Source organism: Chiloscyllium plagiosum, chromosome 14 (genome assembly GCF_004010195.1).
Source record: "Chiloscyllium plagiosum isolate BGI_BamShark_2017 chromosome 14, ASM401019v2, whole genome shotgun sequence".
In the NCBI taxonomy this organism is placed as follows: Eukaryota; Metazoa; Chordata; class Chondrichthyes; order Orectolobiformes; family Hemiscylliidae; genus Chiloscyllium; species Chiloscyllium plagiosum.
Genome location: NC_057723.1, coordinates 11751232 through 11767958, shown reverse-complemented (window position 1 = coordinate 11767958; position 16727 = coordinate 11751232). Strand labels below are relative to the sequence as shown.

General features: G+C 41.2%; 1 protein-coding gene across 6 annotated transcripts in view; it reads right to left on the bottom strand.

The window, feature by feature from the left end:
- Nucleotides 1-16727, bottom strand: part of LOC122556488 (15-hydroxyprostaglandin dehydrogenase [NAD(+)]-like) — a 41520-nt gene that overhangs the window by 7634 nt on the left and 17159 nt on the right. For 4 of the 6 annotated variants that reach the window (XR_006313545.1, XM_043703174.1, XM_043703175.1 and 1 more), the window contains exons 5-6: nt 16127-16223; nt 11171-11247 (exon numbers count right to left, since the gene is read on the bottom strand). Coding sequence is in view for 5 of the 6 variants with exons in the window: in XM_043703174.1 (XP_043559109.1) it covers nt 11171-11247; nt 16127-16223 (174 nt within the window). In the remaining variant the exon portion in view is untranslated. The remainder of the gene's footprint in view (nt 1-11170; nt 11248-16126; nt 16224-16727) is intronic. The other 2 variants (XM_043703179.1, XM_043703178.1) reach the window with 1 other exon arrangement.

The following is a 16727-nucleotide window of genomic DNA, read 5'->3' as shown; positions in this document are numbered from 1 at the left end:
TTAATTTAAAAAAGAAAATTCATGGAATGTGGGAGATTATGGCAAGACCAGTACTATTCTCTGTTCCTATGTAAGTAAATGGATTGCTGGGCTATTTCAAAGAGCAGTTCAGAGCAAGCACATTGCTGTATGCCTGGAGTAACACATAGGCCAGTCTGGGTAAGAATTCCAGGTTTCTGGACAAGGGTTAGCCTGCTAAGTTGTTGTGACAATCCAAAACCCTCATGTGTACTAATACTGTCACTAACTTTTTAATTCCAGATGTATTTAATTACTGAATTTCTGCTTTTGCTTTAGTGGAGCTGGCATCACAAACTGACATCTACACTCTGCCAATGTGCACTTGGTACATGCCAGAAAAGTTAAATTCTTCAGCCGATGTTTGGGAGTTGAATGTGTTTCTGGATATTTAGTCCAGGGCTTTGGATTACAAAAGAACATAGGAAATACGAGATGAGCAGGCCATTTTATTCCTTAAGCCTCCTCCACCATTCAGCTAAATCATAGCTATATCATATTCTAACTGAACTCCAATCTCCTGCACTATTCCCACATCCCTTGATATCTTTACTAATGAGGAATCTATCAATCTCTGTCTAAATAGGCTGTATAATGGAAACTCAACTGTACTCTGGTGCAGAGAATTCCAAAGATGCACCATTCTCTGAGTGAGGAAATTCTTCTTCACCTAAGCCCTAAATGGCTTATCTCTTATTTTCAGACTGTGTCTCTGGCTCTGGATTGCACCCAACCAGAGAGATGATCTTCCTGTACCTAGTCTGCCAATCCCAGTAAGAACTTTGTACGTTTTAATGAGATCACTCTCATTTCTCTCAATTCAAGAAAATACAGGTCCATTCTCCACTTTCTCTCCTCAAATGATAGTCCTGAATCCCAGGAATCTTACTGGTGAGTCTTTGTTGCATTCCCTCTCTGGTAAGCATATCTGTAACTTAAGTAAAGAGACCAAAATGGTACACAGTACTCTAGGTGTAGTCTCATTAAAGTTCTATATTCTGGGTATACTCTCACCAAAGCTCTAATCAACTTCAGCAAGGCAGTTTTACTCCTGTACACAAAAACATTTACATTAAAAGCTAATTTTTTTTTTAACTTTCCTAATTGCTTGCGTACCTACACATTAGTTTTCAGTGACAATGCACAAGGACACTCAGATCCCTTTGGATATCAGTATTTCCCAACTTTTCACCATTTAAGGAAAATCCTGCATTTTTGTTTTTTTCCCTGTGTTGATAACTTCACATTTTTCTACATTACATTCTATTTTCCTACTCTTGCTCACTTACTTAGTTGTCTAAATCCCCTGAAAGCCTCTCCATGTCCTCTTCACAACTCATGTTCCCATCTCGTTTGTTGCCATCAGAAAACTTGAAAATATTCCATTAAATGCCACACCCACATGCCACATTGATCCAGATTGTGAATAGCTGTGGCCCAAACTCTGATCCTTGTGATGTATCATGAGTCACAGCCTGCCATATGAGAATGATCTGTTTACTCTTAATCACAGTTTTCTGTCTGTTAACCAGGTTTCAATTCATTTCAATATATTATTTCAATTCTTAGATTCTCTAATTTTGCTGACTAACACACTATAAAGTCTTCTGAAAATCCAGGTGGACCACATCCATCTATCCTTATCTCTTTTGCTAGTGAGCTATTCAGAAAACCGGTTTGTCAAACATGATTTTCCCCTCATAAAAGCATGCTAATTCTGTCCAATGCACCATAGTTTTCTCCGTGATCAGTTGTCGTATTTTTTACAATAGATTCTAACACTTTCTGTACTATTGATATTAGGCTAACAGATCTATAATATTCTGTTTTCTCTCTCCTTTTCTTAAATTGTAGGATTAAAATTTCATCAGCTATTAACCTGCAAAACTGTTCCAGAGTCTATTGGATATTTTGTCAATGAGAACCAAGGCACCTCCATCTTAATAGCCACTTCTTTCATCTCTCTATGAATCATCGGGTCCAGGACACTTATCATGTTTCAGTTCCATTAACTTCCCCAGTACTACTTTATTCAAAATATTAATTTCTTTTGTTCTTTATTCTTGCTTGTCCTTTGATTCTCTAGAATTCTTGGAGTTTTTTTTGTACCTTCCTCCATAAAGAAAGGCACCAAGTATTTATTTAGTGTCCAGTCATTTCCTTATTCACTCATTACTAGTTCATTTCTTTATTCTGCATTACTAGTTCAGTACCACTACGATACAAAATTCTCAGCATCAGTCAACACTTGCACCATGGAACTCTACCAAATTCTATCAAATGCAATCTTGATGTCACTGTCACCTCACATATCTTTTGTCCATGTTTGAACCAAGGTTGTAATGAGGTCAGGAGCTCAATGGACCTGATGGAACCCAGACTGGCTGGTAATGAGCAGGTGTTTGCTCAGCAAGTGATAATATTGTTGATGACAGGTTCCATAACTTTATTGGTGATCGAGAATAAACTGATGGGTCAGCGATTGACTGGGTTGAATTTGGTAAAAACAATGACTGCAGATGCTGGAAACCAGATTCTGGATTAGTGGTGCTGGAAGAGCACAGCAGTTCAGGCAGCAACCAAGGAGCTTCGAAATCGACGTTTCGGGCAAAAGCCCTTCATCAGGAATAAAGGCAGTGAGCCTGGAGCGTGGAGAGATAAGCTAGAGGAGGGTGGGGGTGGGGAGAAAGTAGCATAGAGTACAATGGGTGAGTGGGGGAGGGAATTTGTCCTGGTTTTTGGAAAACATGGACATGTCTACTACTGTATCTAGGTCACTAACAGAAGCAGAACAGTATTATGATACATTTGAGAAACACATTTTAGCACTAACCTGAACATGCAAAGTAATTTCAGATTATGTGAGGGAATTACAGTTCAAGATCAAAACTGACTATCATCCATGATTCACTCTTCTGAACACAAAGCAAATTGCCAAGTTATCACCCAGAATTCAATAGTACAGATTCAGACTCATAAAAGAGGACTCAATTACTGAATAAGGTGTAGCAAAAGCAACAGCAATTCTGTCAAGGATACCATCGACTGGAACTGAATGGATTTAGATTTAAGTGAAGAGGTTAAGATCTCACATTAGAAGTTGCTAAACACTTAGTAGATGGTGAAAGAAATTTGCAAGAAGTACAAGAAGCACAAGAATAAGATGAAGAATGTATCCAAACCCAGAATTACCACCTGGAAAATTGGTCAGATTATATGCCAAGCAATCCAATACTATGCTGCTACTTTGTACAGCATAAACACATCATTGTCATCTATGACCTAGTATTCTGCAATGAAAGATCAGTAATACCAAGAGCTCTTTGACTTTAAATTCTTCAGAAAATTAATTAAGGACAACTGGCAATTACAAAATCTTATGCCAAAGCAGAACTCATTCTGGTGGCCAGATACTTCTAAGTCAACAAAGGACACAGCCAAGAGAAAAGAGAACCACCATTACCTTCTCTTTTTCCAGCAAGACTATAGACGTGTTTGGAGCTATTCAAATTCAAACAGGAAGATCTTCATTATTCTGACAGACTATTGTGCAAGGTTGACTTAAGTAAATTGCTTATACCAAATTAGGGCTGAGATAGTAATAAAACCACTAAAGAGAATTTACAGAATGCAGAGCATTAAGGATATGCTAAATTGTGTTAATGTTATGATGTTTGAATCCTACTTGTCATTTTTGTTTGAATTAGGCTTTCATAATTTTGCTAATACAATTGTATAAGTGCATAATTGTGGGAAAATGAAAATGAAAATATTTGTTAGAAGTTTATAATGATAGTAATTTGATTTATTTTCAAAGTTATTACAAAGAAACCTTCACCATTGCAAAACGTCCTTTCCTCTCAGGGTGAAGAAGATATTATGAAAAGTTGTTTGAAATATTAATTTGGAATATAATTGACAGGACACCTACCTATATGTTTCAGAACACTATGCAAAGCGAAGGAGTCTAGCTGCAGCAGGGAAAAATGTCACATTTGCAAAGAACAAAAGCTGCTCAACTGAAGTAACTGAGTCTACAATGGTTTCAGAGGGAGGTCACATAACCCAGTTTATGGCTGTAATAAAGCTATTGGATTTGAACACAGTCAGCTGACCTGGAACAAAAACCTTGGCTCTATCTCTGTTTTCACTGAGAACACTCTCCTTAAAGATTGTGAGCTGTGAATCAACAGGAAAACCCCATTAGCGAAATTGAAGCACTCCTAAAAGGAGAATTCAGATTTCAGAATTATCAGAACTTCAGAATAAGCAAACATCAGCCAATCATAACTGATCCAGGAAGAAATCCCAGTGCCAACAGCATGTGTGAAATGTGACTTTGGCTGCAGACTAAAATTTCACACAATCCATCTTTCATTGTTTCTGAAAGTAAAAATTATGTAATGAAAATGGACTATCAATATTCAACTTCCATCATGTGATTTTTATAACTGGGCCCTTTCATGGGTGAAAAAATATTTTTTGACAAAAGGCAAATACTGATGTAAAACAGCTGGCATGATTACCTGACCAGGCAGAGCCAAGTTTATGAAACTAATTGTGTATAAGGATCAATGTGAAATTAAATTAGTATTGTTGCAAAAGGCACTGAAACTCAGATCTCTATCACTTAGTTTAAGTCACACCTTTCCGAAAGTTACATTGGGATGAAAGTTAGTGTAGATCCTGCTACTTAGAATCACACATTCAAACAGTACAGAAGAGGCCCTTCAGCCCACCAAATCTGCACTGGCAAAAACTATTCTAAATCTACACTAGTCACACTTTCTAGCACTTGTCTCATATGCTTGAACATTGTGACATTTAAAGAGTTCATCGAAATACATCTTAAAGCTTGTGAGGTTTCCCACCTCAACTACCCTCCCAGGTAGTCCATTCCAATTTCTTGGAAAAAAAAAGCTTTTCCTCAAATCCCCACTAAATTTCCTTTAAAATTATGCGGCATTGTTATTGAACTTTCAACTAAGGGGGTCAGCTTATTTCTCTTCATTATGTACATGCCCATCATAATCTTATGCTCCAATAGGACCCCTTTCAACTTTCTCTGCTCTGAAGAAAATAACCCGAGGTTATTCACCCTTCATAGTGAAATGCACCATCCCAGGAAACATCCTCTTTTGCCCCTCCTTCTAGTGCAAATACATTCACGATATGATAAAGGCAAGCATCTCACAAGCATTCTTAACTACCTTATTAACCTGTTCTGCCACCTTCCTCTCAGCTTCCTGGTGTCCTGCCATTCTTTGATTACTCTCTTGTCCCTTCTTTCAAAGTCTATCACCTCACATTTATCAGGATTAAATTCTATCTGTCAGTGATCTGCCTTTCAGACTAGTCTGTTTATATCCTCCCATAATCTAACACCATCTTGCTCATTGTCAACCACTCAGTCAATCTTTATGTAATGCACGATTTACTTTTCATACCCCTATGTTTTCATCTATATTGTTTATACATATCACAAACATTAAAGGATCCAGCAACGGTCCCTGTGATACACCACTGGCCACCAGCCTCAAGTCACACAACAGCTTTCTATCACCACCCTGTCTTCTACCACTCAGCCAATTTAGATCCAAATTTCCAAAGTTATCCTGGATCCCATGTGCTTTTACGTCCTTCATCAGTCTCCCTTGCGGAATATTGTCAAAGGCTTTGCTGAAATCCATTTAGACAACATCAACTTCATTACCCTCAACTACACACCTGTTTACATCTTCAAAAACTTCAATCAAATTTGTTATGCAGGACTTCTCTCTGATAAAGCCACATTGACTATCACTGATCAAACCTTGCTTCCTAAAGAAGAGATTAATTAGCTCCTACAGAATTTTCTCTAATAGTTCCCATAACACTGATATCGACTCACTGGTTTATGGTTTCCTGGTCTGTCTCTATGAATGTTTTGAAAAGTGGGACCACATTCGCTGTTCTCTAGTCCTCTGGCACCTTCCCTGTGACCAGAAAGGAAATAACTGTTTGGGTGAGAGCCCCTGAAATTTTCTCCCTCATCTCCCACAGCTCATCAGGACCTGACAATCTGTCCATTTTTAAATCCTTCAAAATCCCCAGTACCTCCTCACTCTGTATATCAATCTGCTCAAGAATCTTACAGTTTCTCTTCCCTAATTCTGTACTTACATCCTCCTTCTCCAAAATGGAGACAAAAATGAAGTACTCATTTAAAACTCAACCTATGTCCTTTCGCTCCATGGATAGTTTAGCTCCTGGGTCTTTAATGGGCCATTTGCTTTCCCTGGTTATCTTCATTCCCTTGATATACTTCCAGAATACCTTGCAATTATTGCTAATTTTCCCTGCCGTGCCTTATTTTGCTCTCCTAATTATTTTCTTATGATCCTTCTTGCACTTCCTATCCTCCATTAAGGCCTCTGTACATTTGCTCCCTTTGCACTTGTTAAAAGCCTCTCTTTCCTAGGCATGCCAGGTTCTTTGGGCTTGGTGATGCTCCATGTTACCCTAAAGGGAACATGTTGCATTTGCCCTCCCCCCAATTCCTTTCTGAACACCCCTCCACTGTTCTGCTGTAGATTTTCCCACAAGTAGCTGTTCCCAATCTACATTGGTCAGATCATGACTTATTTTCATGAAACTGCCTTCCCCCAGTCCAAACCCCTTTGACATTACCATCCCTGACCATTAAAAGGAGAGAATCAGGTGGGACACTATCCCATGATGGAATGCTGAAGCACGTAAAGGAAAATTGTTACTTCCGATATTCTACAGAAATGCAAGCTGCAAGGCCAGTGACCTGGAGGTGGTTTGTGCCTGCTCATGCATGATTGCATACCAGGAGAGCTGTCTGGAGTTTATACTACAGAAGACAGTAACCAGTCACTGCTTTAAACCGTCAAAGAGGGAGGTTGGCATTCTCTAAGTCATTGGGTACACACAGACCTCGATATTGGAGTAAATTAAATTCCAGTTTGCTGATAAAATGACTCAAGGTAGCCAATGTAGCCCAATTTGGGTTCCCCACAGCCACTCAGTTCCTGACCTCATTATAGCTTTGGTTTAAATGTGGACCAAAGAGCTGCATTCTTTGGGCAAGGTGAGAACAACTGCCCTTGAGATCAAGGCCACGTTTGACCAATTGTAGTATCAAAGACCCCGACCCAAAGTGGAGTCAATGGGAAACAGAAGGAAAACTCTCCGCTGGTTGGAGTCATACCTGGAACAAAGGAAGACGGCTATAGTTGTTGGAGGTTAGTCATCTCAAGCTCCAGGACATCTCTGCAGGGGTTCCTCAGGACAGTGCCATAGGCTGAATCATCTTCAGCTGTTTCATTAATGACCTTCTCTCCATTAGACAGTCAAAAGTGGGGATGTTCACTAATTATTATTCAATGTTCAGCACTGTTTGTGACTCCTCAGATAATAAAGTAGTCTACATTCAAATGTAGCAAGTCCCAGATAAAATCCAAGCTTGGGCTGAAAAATGGCAACTAACATTAGTGCCACATAATAGGCAAAAGTGAGGACTGCAGATGCTGGAAACCAGAGTTTATATCAGATAGGTACTGGAAAAGCACAGCAGGTCAGGCAGCATCCGAGGAGCAGGAAAATCGATGTTTCGGATAAAAGCCCTTCATGAGGAATATTCCTGATGAAGGGCTTTTGCCCGAAACGTCAATTTTCCTACTCCTCGGATGCTGCTTAACCTGCTGTGTTTTTCCAGCACTACACTGATATAAACTTAGCGCCACACAATGCCAAGCAATGACAATCTCTAGTAAGAGACAATCCAACCATTGCCCCTTGACATTCAATGGCATGACACCAATTGAATCCCTTACCAGTAACATCCTCGGGATTACTATTTACCAGAAACTGATCTGAACTAACCATAGAAATAAATGGTGGCACGGTGGCTCAGTGGTTAACACTGCTGCCTCACAGCACCAGGGACCCAGGTTCGAGTCCCACCTTGGGCGACTGTCTGTGTGGAGTTTGCATGTTCTCCCCTTGTCTGCATGGGTTTCCTCCGGCTGCTCTGGTTTCCTCCCACAATCCAAAGACGTGCAAGTCAGGTGAATTGGCCATGCTAAATTGCCCATAGTGTTAGGTGCGTTAGTCAGGGATAAATATAGGGTAGGGGAATGGGTCTGGGTGGATTACTCTTCGGAGTGTCGGTGTGGACTTATTGGGTCGAAGGGCCTGCTTCCATTGTGTACAGAATGTCATCTAAAAAAAGGAGCAATGAGTAACTCACCACCTGACTCCCCAAAGCATGCTCCCTTTCTAGAAGCCACAAGTTAGGAGTGTGATGGAATACTCCATACCTGCCTGGAAGAGTGCAGCTTATCAACTCTCAAGAAGCTTTACACCATCCAGACAAAGAACCCACTTGACTTGTACCACATTCAGAAACATCCACTCCCTCCACCACCAGGCAGTGTGTACTATCTACAAGATGCCTTAGACAGCCCTTCCAACCCAGACTGTTTCTTTGCAGAAGGACTAGGGCAGTGGAGAATGGGAACACCATCACCTGTATATTCTCCTTCATTAGATTAGATTAGATTAGATTACTTACAGTGTGGAAATAGGCCCTGTGGCCCAACAAGTCCACACCGACCCTCCGAAGAGCAACCCACCCAGACCCATTCCCCTACATTTACCCCTTCACCTAACACTACGGGCAATTTAGCATGGTCACTTCAACTAACTTGCCCATTTTTGGACTGTGGGAGGAAACCGGAGCACATGGAGGAAACCCATGCAGACACGGGGAGAATGTGCAAACTCCACACAGTTGCCTGAGGCGGGAATTGAACCCAGGTCTCTGGCACTGTGAGGCAGCAGTGTGCCACCGTGCCGCCCAAACCACTCACCATCTTGACTTGGAAATAGATTGCCGTTCCTTCAATCCTGTTAGTCAAAGTCCTGGAATTCCCTCTCTTGTAGCATTACGGTTCTACCTACAGTAGATGGATTATTTCGGAAGGCAGTTCAGCACCACCTTCTCAAGGGCAACTAGGGGTGAACAATGGATGCTGGCCAAGCTAGTGACTCCCACAGCTCATGATTGAATAAAAAATATTGAAGGAAGCTGACTGGCTTATTCCTGATACTGAACTATACAAAAACAAATATAAAATTGGCAATGTAACCTCCCTTTTTAAGTTCATGCTTTTCTGTCACCAAAGGTGGAGTGTGAGAAGGAAAGAAATAAGTTTACCCTTCCTAATTCCATTGTAATAGGGGGACATTCATCATTATGGAAGATTATTCAAAGGGAATAGAAGTCAACTGTCCACATAATATCACAACAAAGACAGCAATACAATCACTGAAGATAATCTACGTAATAATGGCAGTCAGGACATTGCCATGCTCCAGACATTAATGTGTAGTTTGCAAGTGAGCAGTTTAAGAGATTTGCACGTGGGTTTGACTTCATTTATGTTACTTGTTCACCTCTCAAGCAAGCAGAGAAGCTAAATGAAGAAGGTGAACAGTAAAAGCATTACTAAAGAAGAATGAAGATATAAATTTTGCATTAATAGGTTAATGATCCATTCAGTAACAGAATAGATTATTACTGTCAGGGTCACTGATGAGCAGGAGACAGAGAATACAACTTCCATCTCTGCTTCAGAACTGACAATTGAAGATTATTCTGAATGACCTTGGAGTACAGGTTCATAGTTTCTTGGAAGTGAGTTGCAGGTAGATAGGATAGTGAAGAAGGCATTTGGTATGCTTTCCTTTATTGGTCAGAGTATTGAGTACAGGACATTGGTTAGGCCATTTTTGGAATACGGCATGCAATTCTGGTCTCCTTCCTATCGGAAAGATGTTGTGAAACTTGAAAGGGTTCAGAAAAGATTTGCAAGGATGTTGCCAGGATTGGGGGATTTGAGCTAAAGGGAAAGGCTGGAGCGTCAGAGGCTGAGGGGTAACCTTATACAGGCTTATAAAATCATGAGGAGTATGGATAGGAAAAATACACAAGGTCTTTTCCCTGGGGTGGGAGAGTCCAGAACTAGAGAGTATAGGTTTAGGGTGAGCAGGGAAAGATATAAAAGGGACCTAAGGGGCAACGTTTTCATGCAGAGGGTGGTGTATGTATGGAATGAGCTGCCAGAGAAAGTGGTGAAAGCTGGTACAATTGCATCAATTAAAAGATATCTGGACGGGTGTATGAATAAAGGAAGGGTTTAGAGGGATATGGGCCAAGTGCTGGGACTAGATTGTGTTGGGATATCTGGTTGGCATTGGCGAGTTGGACCGAAGTGTCTGTTTCTGTGCTGTGCATCTCTATGACTATGACCAAAATAGATTCAAGCAGTGCAAAGAGAAGCAAATGGACAACCCAGCACAAAATCTCAATAAAAGATACAGGCCCCAGGATTTACCAGAACTGCAGTCCAGGGAAAGAGAGTATGGGTATGAAACAGAGGATAGGGATGTTTGAAACAGATCATGGAATTATAATGAGAAGTTGTAATATATTGTTATAAATTATTAATGAAATCAATTGAAAGTTGGCACAATTTCTCAGAAGAAGAGAACTGTGAAACCATCCAGGAGAGGAACTGTCACATTCATGGAAGAGTGCAGAATGTGATCAAAATCAAATCAAGAAGGTTGGTCAGCGCATTATCTTGTTAAGTCTGAGATTTTGGGAAAGATAGTGGGGATATGTTTAAAATATGAATAATAAGGGAGCTCGGGGGAGATGCAGAGTAATGGAGTTAACATTAAATGGACACGTAATGATGATGTCAGAATCACATGATTAAACAGACAGCACTGGAAGAGAGCAGAAGTACTAAACTGGTGAAAAGAGGATATGTGTCTAGATTACGCCATAAATATAGAGTTCTTGCAAAATGTTTCATTCAGTCCAGTAGCATTGCTTCAGGAGACTAAACAGAATTAGATCCAAAACACAAAATCAAACAATCTATCAGAGATCTAGTTTTTTTGCGCTTAACGTATTGCAGACCCAGTAAGTCAGACCCTGAATCTATCAGAGATCCAGCGAATTAGTGATCCAGTAAACTCAGTTTTGCATCCATTGAAAATCCAGCGAGATGGGCTATGAATCTTTTAGAGAATGTGAGGGAGATGAGATGATTGAGCAAGTTCAGCATACACTTACAGCCACTGCCCTGGAGAATCCCACCACTCCATGCTTCGAAGCTGAATAGACTGGTCCAAAAATTATTGGATTGATTCCTGTTGAAGGTTGATTAAAAAAAAGACAAAGAATGTGTTGAATTACTAGTCTGCATGAAAAGGTAAAGGATTTTATTACCCATCAGTAAACCTGGATCAAGGATTAAGATCCATAAAACTGGAGATTTGACCTTGTGGGGTATAAAATCTTCGAGGAGAAAGTGAGGACTGCAGATGCTGGAGATCAGAGCTGAAAATGTGTTGCTGGAAAAGCGCAGCAGGTCAGGCAGCTTCCAAGGAACAGGAGAATCGACGTTTTGGGCATAAGCCCTTCTTCAGGAATCGTGAAGTAGGGCTTATGCCCGAAACATCGATTCTCCTGTTCCTTGGATGCTGCCTGACCTGCTGCACTTTTCCAGCAACACATTTTCAGCTTGTGGGGTGTAGGTGGTCTCCTTCCTATTGGAAAGATGTTGTGAAACTTGAAAGGGTTCAGAAAAGATTTACAAGGATGTTGCCAGGGTTGGAGGATTTGAGCTATTGGGAGAGGCTGAACAGGCTGGGGCTGTTTTCCCTGGAGCGTTGAAGGCTGAGGGGTGACCTTATAGAGGTTTACAAAATTATAAGGGGAATGGATAGGGTTAATAGGCAAAGTCTAGAGTCCAGAACGAGAGGGCATAGACTGAGGGTGAGAGGGGAAAGATATAAAAGAGACCTATGGGGCAACTTTTTCACACAGAGGGTCGTACGTGTATGGAATGAGCTGCCAGAGGAAGTGATGGAGGCTGGTACAATTGCAACATTTAAGAGACATTTGGATGGGTATATGAATAGGAAGGGTTTGGAGGGATATGGACCGGATGCTGGCAGGTGGGACTAGATTGGGTTGGGATATCTGGTCGGCATGGACGGGTTGGACCGAAGGGTCTGTTTCCATGATGTACATCTCTATGACTCTATGAACTGTGCCATCCCAGGTGACATGGAATTCCAAACGAGGAATGTGATGGAGACTGAAATTACCAAGGGCTGTAATTCCAGGCACTACGTGGATGTCAAAGGAATCAAATACTACCACCCTGTGTCAGATACAGACTACCAATCAACAACCCACAAGCTAGGGAAACAGTCCGACAAAATAGTCTCTGGATGATCTAGGATATGATTACGGATGCACACAACAATCTGCACAGGTACAAACAAGAAACTGCGTGCCAAAAATCATTAATTTCAAAAACAACTAATCAGAATTGGACCATGAGAATTGAATAGGCCATCACCATAGGACAGTACAGGACCACATACAGAAAGAGAATAGCACTACAAGACAACATGACTAAGCTAACCAACAGCAGAGAAGACAACATGACAGACAGCTGGGTAGGAAACCTCTTCAACTGACTGCCTACAGACACAGAAAAAGATGTAATAGTTAAGAGACTCAACTACAACCACAGGGACACAAAAACAATAGACTTCTCAGCTGCACCAGAATGTACGCTCAGAACTATTGGACTAATTGAAGAGACTTAGCAAATAGTCAGACAAACCATTGCACCCTTTCTAACAAAGAAAAGACAAATGAACAATCTCAACACCAAAGAGAGAGAAGCCCTAAAGGTGACAAGAACACAGCACCAGCGGACTAGGGGAGAATGATGGTTATCATAGACAAGACCGAATATATTCAGAAACTACTTGCAGATACTGACACCTACCTATTGAGGGAGTGTAACCCCACACCATAGCTAACCAATAGAATAAACAACACACTGCAAAATCTACAAAAAAAGGACTACTAACCAGGATTGACCTACAAAGGATGAAACTGGAAAGCAATCACACCCGGAAGAGTTTACAGTTTACCCAAAGTACACAAACCAGACGTACCACTTAGACCCACAGTGGCACTCACTGGAACGCCATCGCATAAATTGGCAAAAAAACTTCAACAAAAACTAAAACATCTTATCAGCAGATCCAAACACTGCATAAAATCATCACAGGAATTCCTAGACAACATCAAGAACATAAAAATAGACAAGGATGAAGCAATGGTCTCATTTGATGTAACGACACTGTTCACTTCAACTGACAAAACTTGAGCCAGAGAGACAATGGCCAACCTCCTGGACAAACAGAACAGACGACATGACAGGGAACTTATCAACAAGGACTGCATACTCAAGCAACTAAAACTGTGCTTGACGATGTACTTCACATTCAACAACCAAATATATGAATCAATGGAACACCTATGGGCTCACCCATATCTGGGTTCATAGCAGAAACAGTGATGCAAAAATTGGAACAAACAGCCCTCCCACAAATCCACCCCAAATTCTACATCAGATATGTGCACGGCACTTTTGTTATCATTAACAGAACAGAAATCGAGAACAGAACACACACCAGACTATCAACGCCATGCTCACATGGATCAGATTTACTGGAGAGGAGGAAACCAACAATCAACTTCAATTCCTGGATGTGATGGTAAAAAGACCACAAAAGTGTACAGAAAAGCCACACACACCAACCAGGTCCTGAAATACACAAGCAACCATCTGAACACAGCAAGAGAAGCTGCATTAGGACCCTGTTCAAAAGGGCTACATCACACTGTAGCACTCCCAACCTATGAAGGGAAAAAGAAGAACACCTCTACAGAGTCTTCACCAAGAACGGATATCCCCTCAACTTCATCCGCAGATGCCCAACAGACAATCAACACGATGAGGACATGCCATGACCTAACTCGCTAGCTACACTACTTTACATAAAAATGTCTCAGAACTGACAGTCAGACTGCTCGACCACTTAGGTCCATATCAGCCCATACACCGCCAGCCATGCTCAGACAACAACTTACCAAGACAAAAGACCCTAGACCCATCATGTACAAGACAAGCGTAATTTACAAGATTCCAAGCAAAGACCACACAAAACATTATATAGGACAAACAGGCAGACAACTAGTAATCTGCATCCACGAACACAAACTAACCAATAAACGCCACTATCAGCTGTCCCTAGTAGCCACACACAAAGATGACAAGGACCACAGATTCAACTGAGACAACACAATGATCATAGGACAAGCTAAACAAGAGACAGCCAGAGAGTTTCTGGAAGTATGACACTAATCCATGGACTCCATCAACAAGCACATCGTCCCAATATACCGGCCACTACAACAAACAACTGCAAACAGCTACTGAAAGCAGCATGAACAGAACAAAATAAATTCCAGAAGACACAGTACAGCAGTGCTTCACTGGAGGCTCCAAGGCACTGAAGATGTCACCTAGACAGGAGACAAAATATCTGTAAATCAATTTCCCAGCTCAGCAAACGTACCTACAAAAATGATTCCAGGGCAGGGAAATGCTCCAAACATTAATGGGGGAGAGGGTGAATAATGTCCCTGACTTAAAATTCAGTTTACCACCATTGTGATCAACTTGCTCAATTCCAAACTGTGTCCAGGCACAGAGTTCAAGTGTCAATCAGAGGTGTTGGGCTGCAGATATCTGCTGTTTTCTGCCCTTTTTAATGCCATTGTAAGTTGGGTTTTCTGCATAGTGTGGCTCCAGGTAATGTGGAATTACACTGGCTGAAGGAGCGAAAACAGCAGGAAGATCAATGAAGGGATGTAACGTTATTTTGGGTACAGATTGGATTGCATGCTGTCAAAAGGCCACCAACTATTGGTACCCGATATCTCCCACATTCCCAGCATGGGTGAGCACAAATTGCTTTGCTTGCTGGTTTATGTGAAAGTGAGTGTTTAAAAGTCCATTTCTCAAAAATACCACAGAATCACTGAGCGTCAGTGACTGTCACAGTACATGGTATCTTGAACAACAGAAGATGACCAATTGGCCCATTGTGCTTGCGCTTTTTTTTCTAATGAGCCCTCCAATTTGTCAGAGGCCTTTGCTCTTTACCAGCAGCCCTATAACTGGTTCCAAACAACTAGTTACCCAATCTGTGTACATGGGTTTTACATCACAAAAATGAAATCTGAACCATTTCTTATAAGCACATCTACTGATGTGTAGCCTAAAACTGGTACAGTAAGTGATCATACCCCAGTAGATATGCAGGAAGTCTATCCCAGATACTCAGAGAACCTGGATTTGCAAGTGGTGACGACACCTGTGTACACAGTCAGCTAGTCTACAACCAGGTACATGGTCAGCATGTCTCCTCCAGATATACAGTCAGTGGGTATACTCAGAGTATACATTTATGAGTTATTTCTGGGTATACATTCAGTGGCTCTACCACAGATACACATTTAGTGAGTGTAACCTTGGCAGAATCAGAGCATCTCCCAGGCACACATTCAGAGTTTACCTCAGATACACAGTTAGTGAGTATAGCCCAAGCAGATAGTCAGGGTTTCTATCGCAGGTACACAGTTAATGACTAAATCCCCAGGTTCTGGATTAGTGGTGCTGGAAGAGCACAGCGGTTCAGGCAGCATCCAAGGAGCTTCAAAATTGACGTTTCGGGCAAAAGCTGGCTGAACTGCCGTGCTCTTCCAGCACCACTAATCCAGAATCTGGTTTCCAGCATCTGCAGTCATTGTTTTTACCTCTTTTAAATCCCCAGGTACAGAGTCAGTGTGTCTACCCAAAGAACGCATTCAGTGAGTATACATCAGATATACAGTTAATGAGTATACTCGAGATACACTAACAGTGCTTATGCCACAGGTGCACAGGATTTATCTACGTAAAGACTCTCCTTTTTATTTGTGTCTGTACCTTTTATTTTTGCTTATACAAAATTATGTCTCCCAGAGTAGTGTGTACTCTGCACCTGACAGTTCCCTACTTGGGTGTGCAAATGATTTGTTTGATTTATTTGAATATATATGAATACATAATTTCTCAGCCAATTTTAACTATTTACATGAAATATTCCAGACCTGCCATGGAGGAAACATTGATTATTACTCCTCCTGCACCTCCAATCTTTTTATTCATGCAGTCTAGTCCAAGATAGGTTCCTCTGATCACACTGACCTGCAATAAAAGTGACATGTGATCATATACAGGCAACTGAACATAGAAAATAGGACCTGGAGTAGGCCAGTCAGCCCTTCAAGCCTGATTGTCCAACTAAATAGCCTGTAGCCTCTCTTCCCGATATCTTTTGATCACTTTAGCCCAAAGTGCTATATCCAACTACATCCTGAAATTATTCAAAGTTTTGGCCTCAAATGCTTTGCATGGTAGCAAATTCCATAGATTCAGCACTCTCTGGTTGAAGAGATTTTTTCTCACCTCAGTCCAAAATGGCCCACACCATATCCTTAGACTGTGACCCTAGTAATGGAATTCCCTACCTTCAGGAATATCTTTCCCACAATCTACCTTGTCTAACCTGTTGGAATATTATAAGTTTCTATATGATCCCCCCCTCATTCATCTGAACTCCAAGTAATATAATCCTAACCAATTCAACCTTTCCTCATCCATCAGTTCTACCAAACCCTGGAATCAGTCTAGTGGGCGGCACGGTGGCAG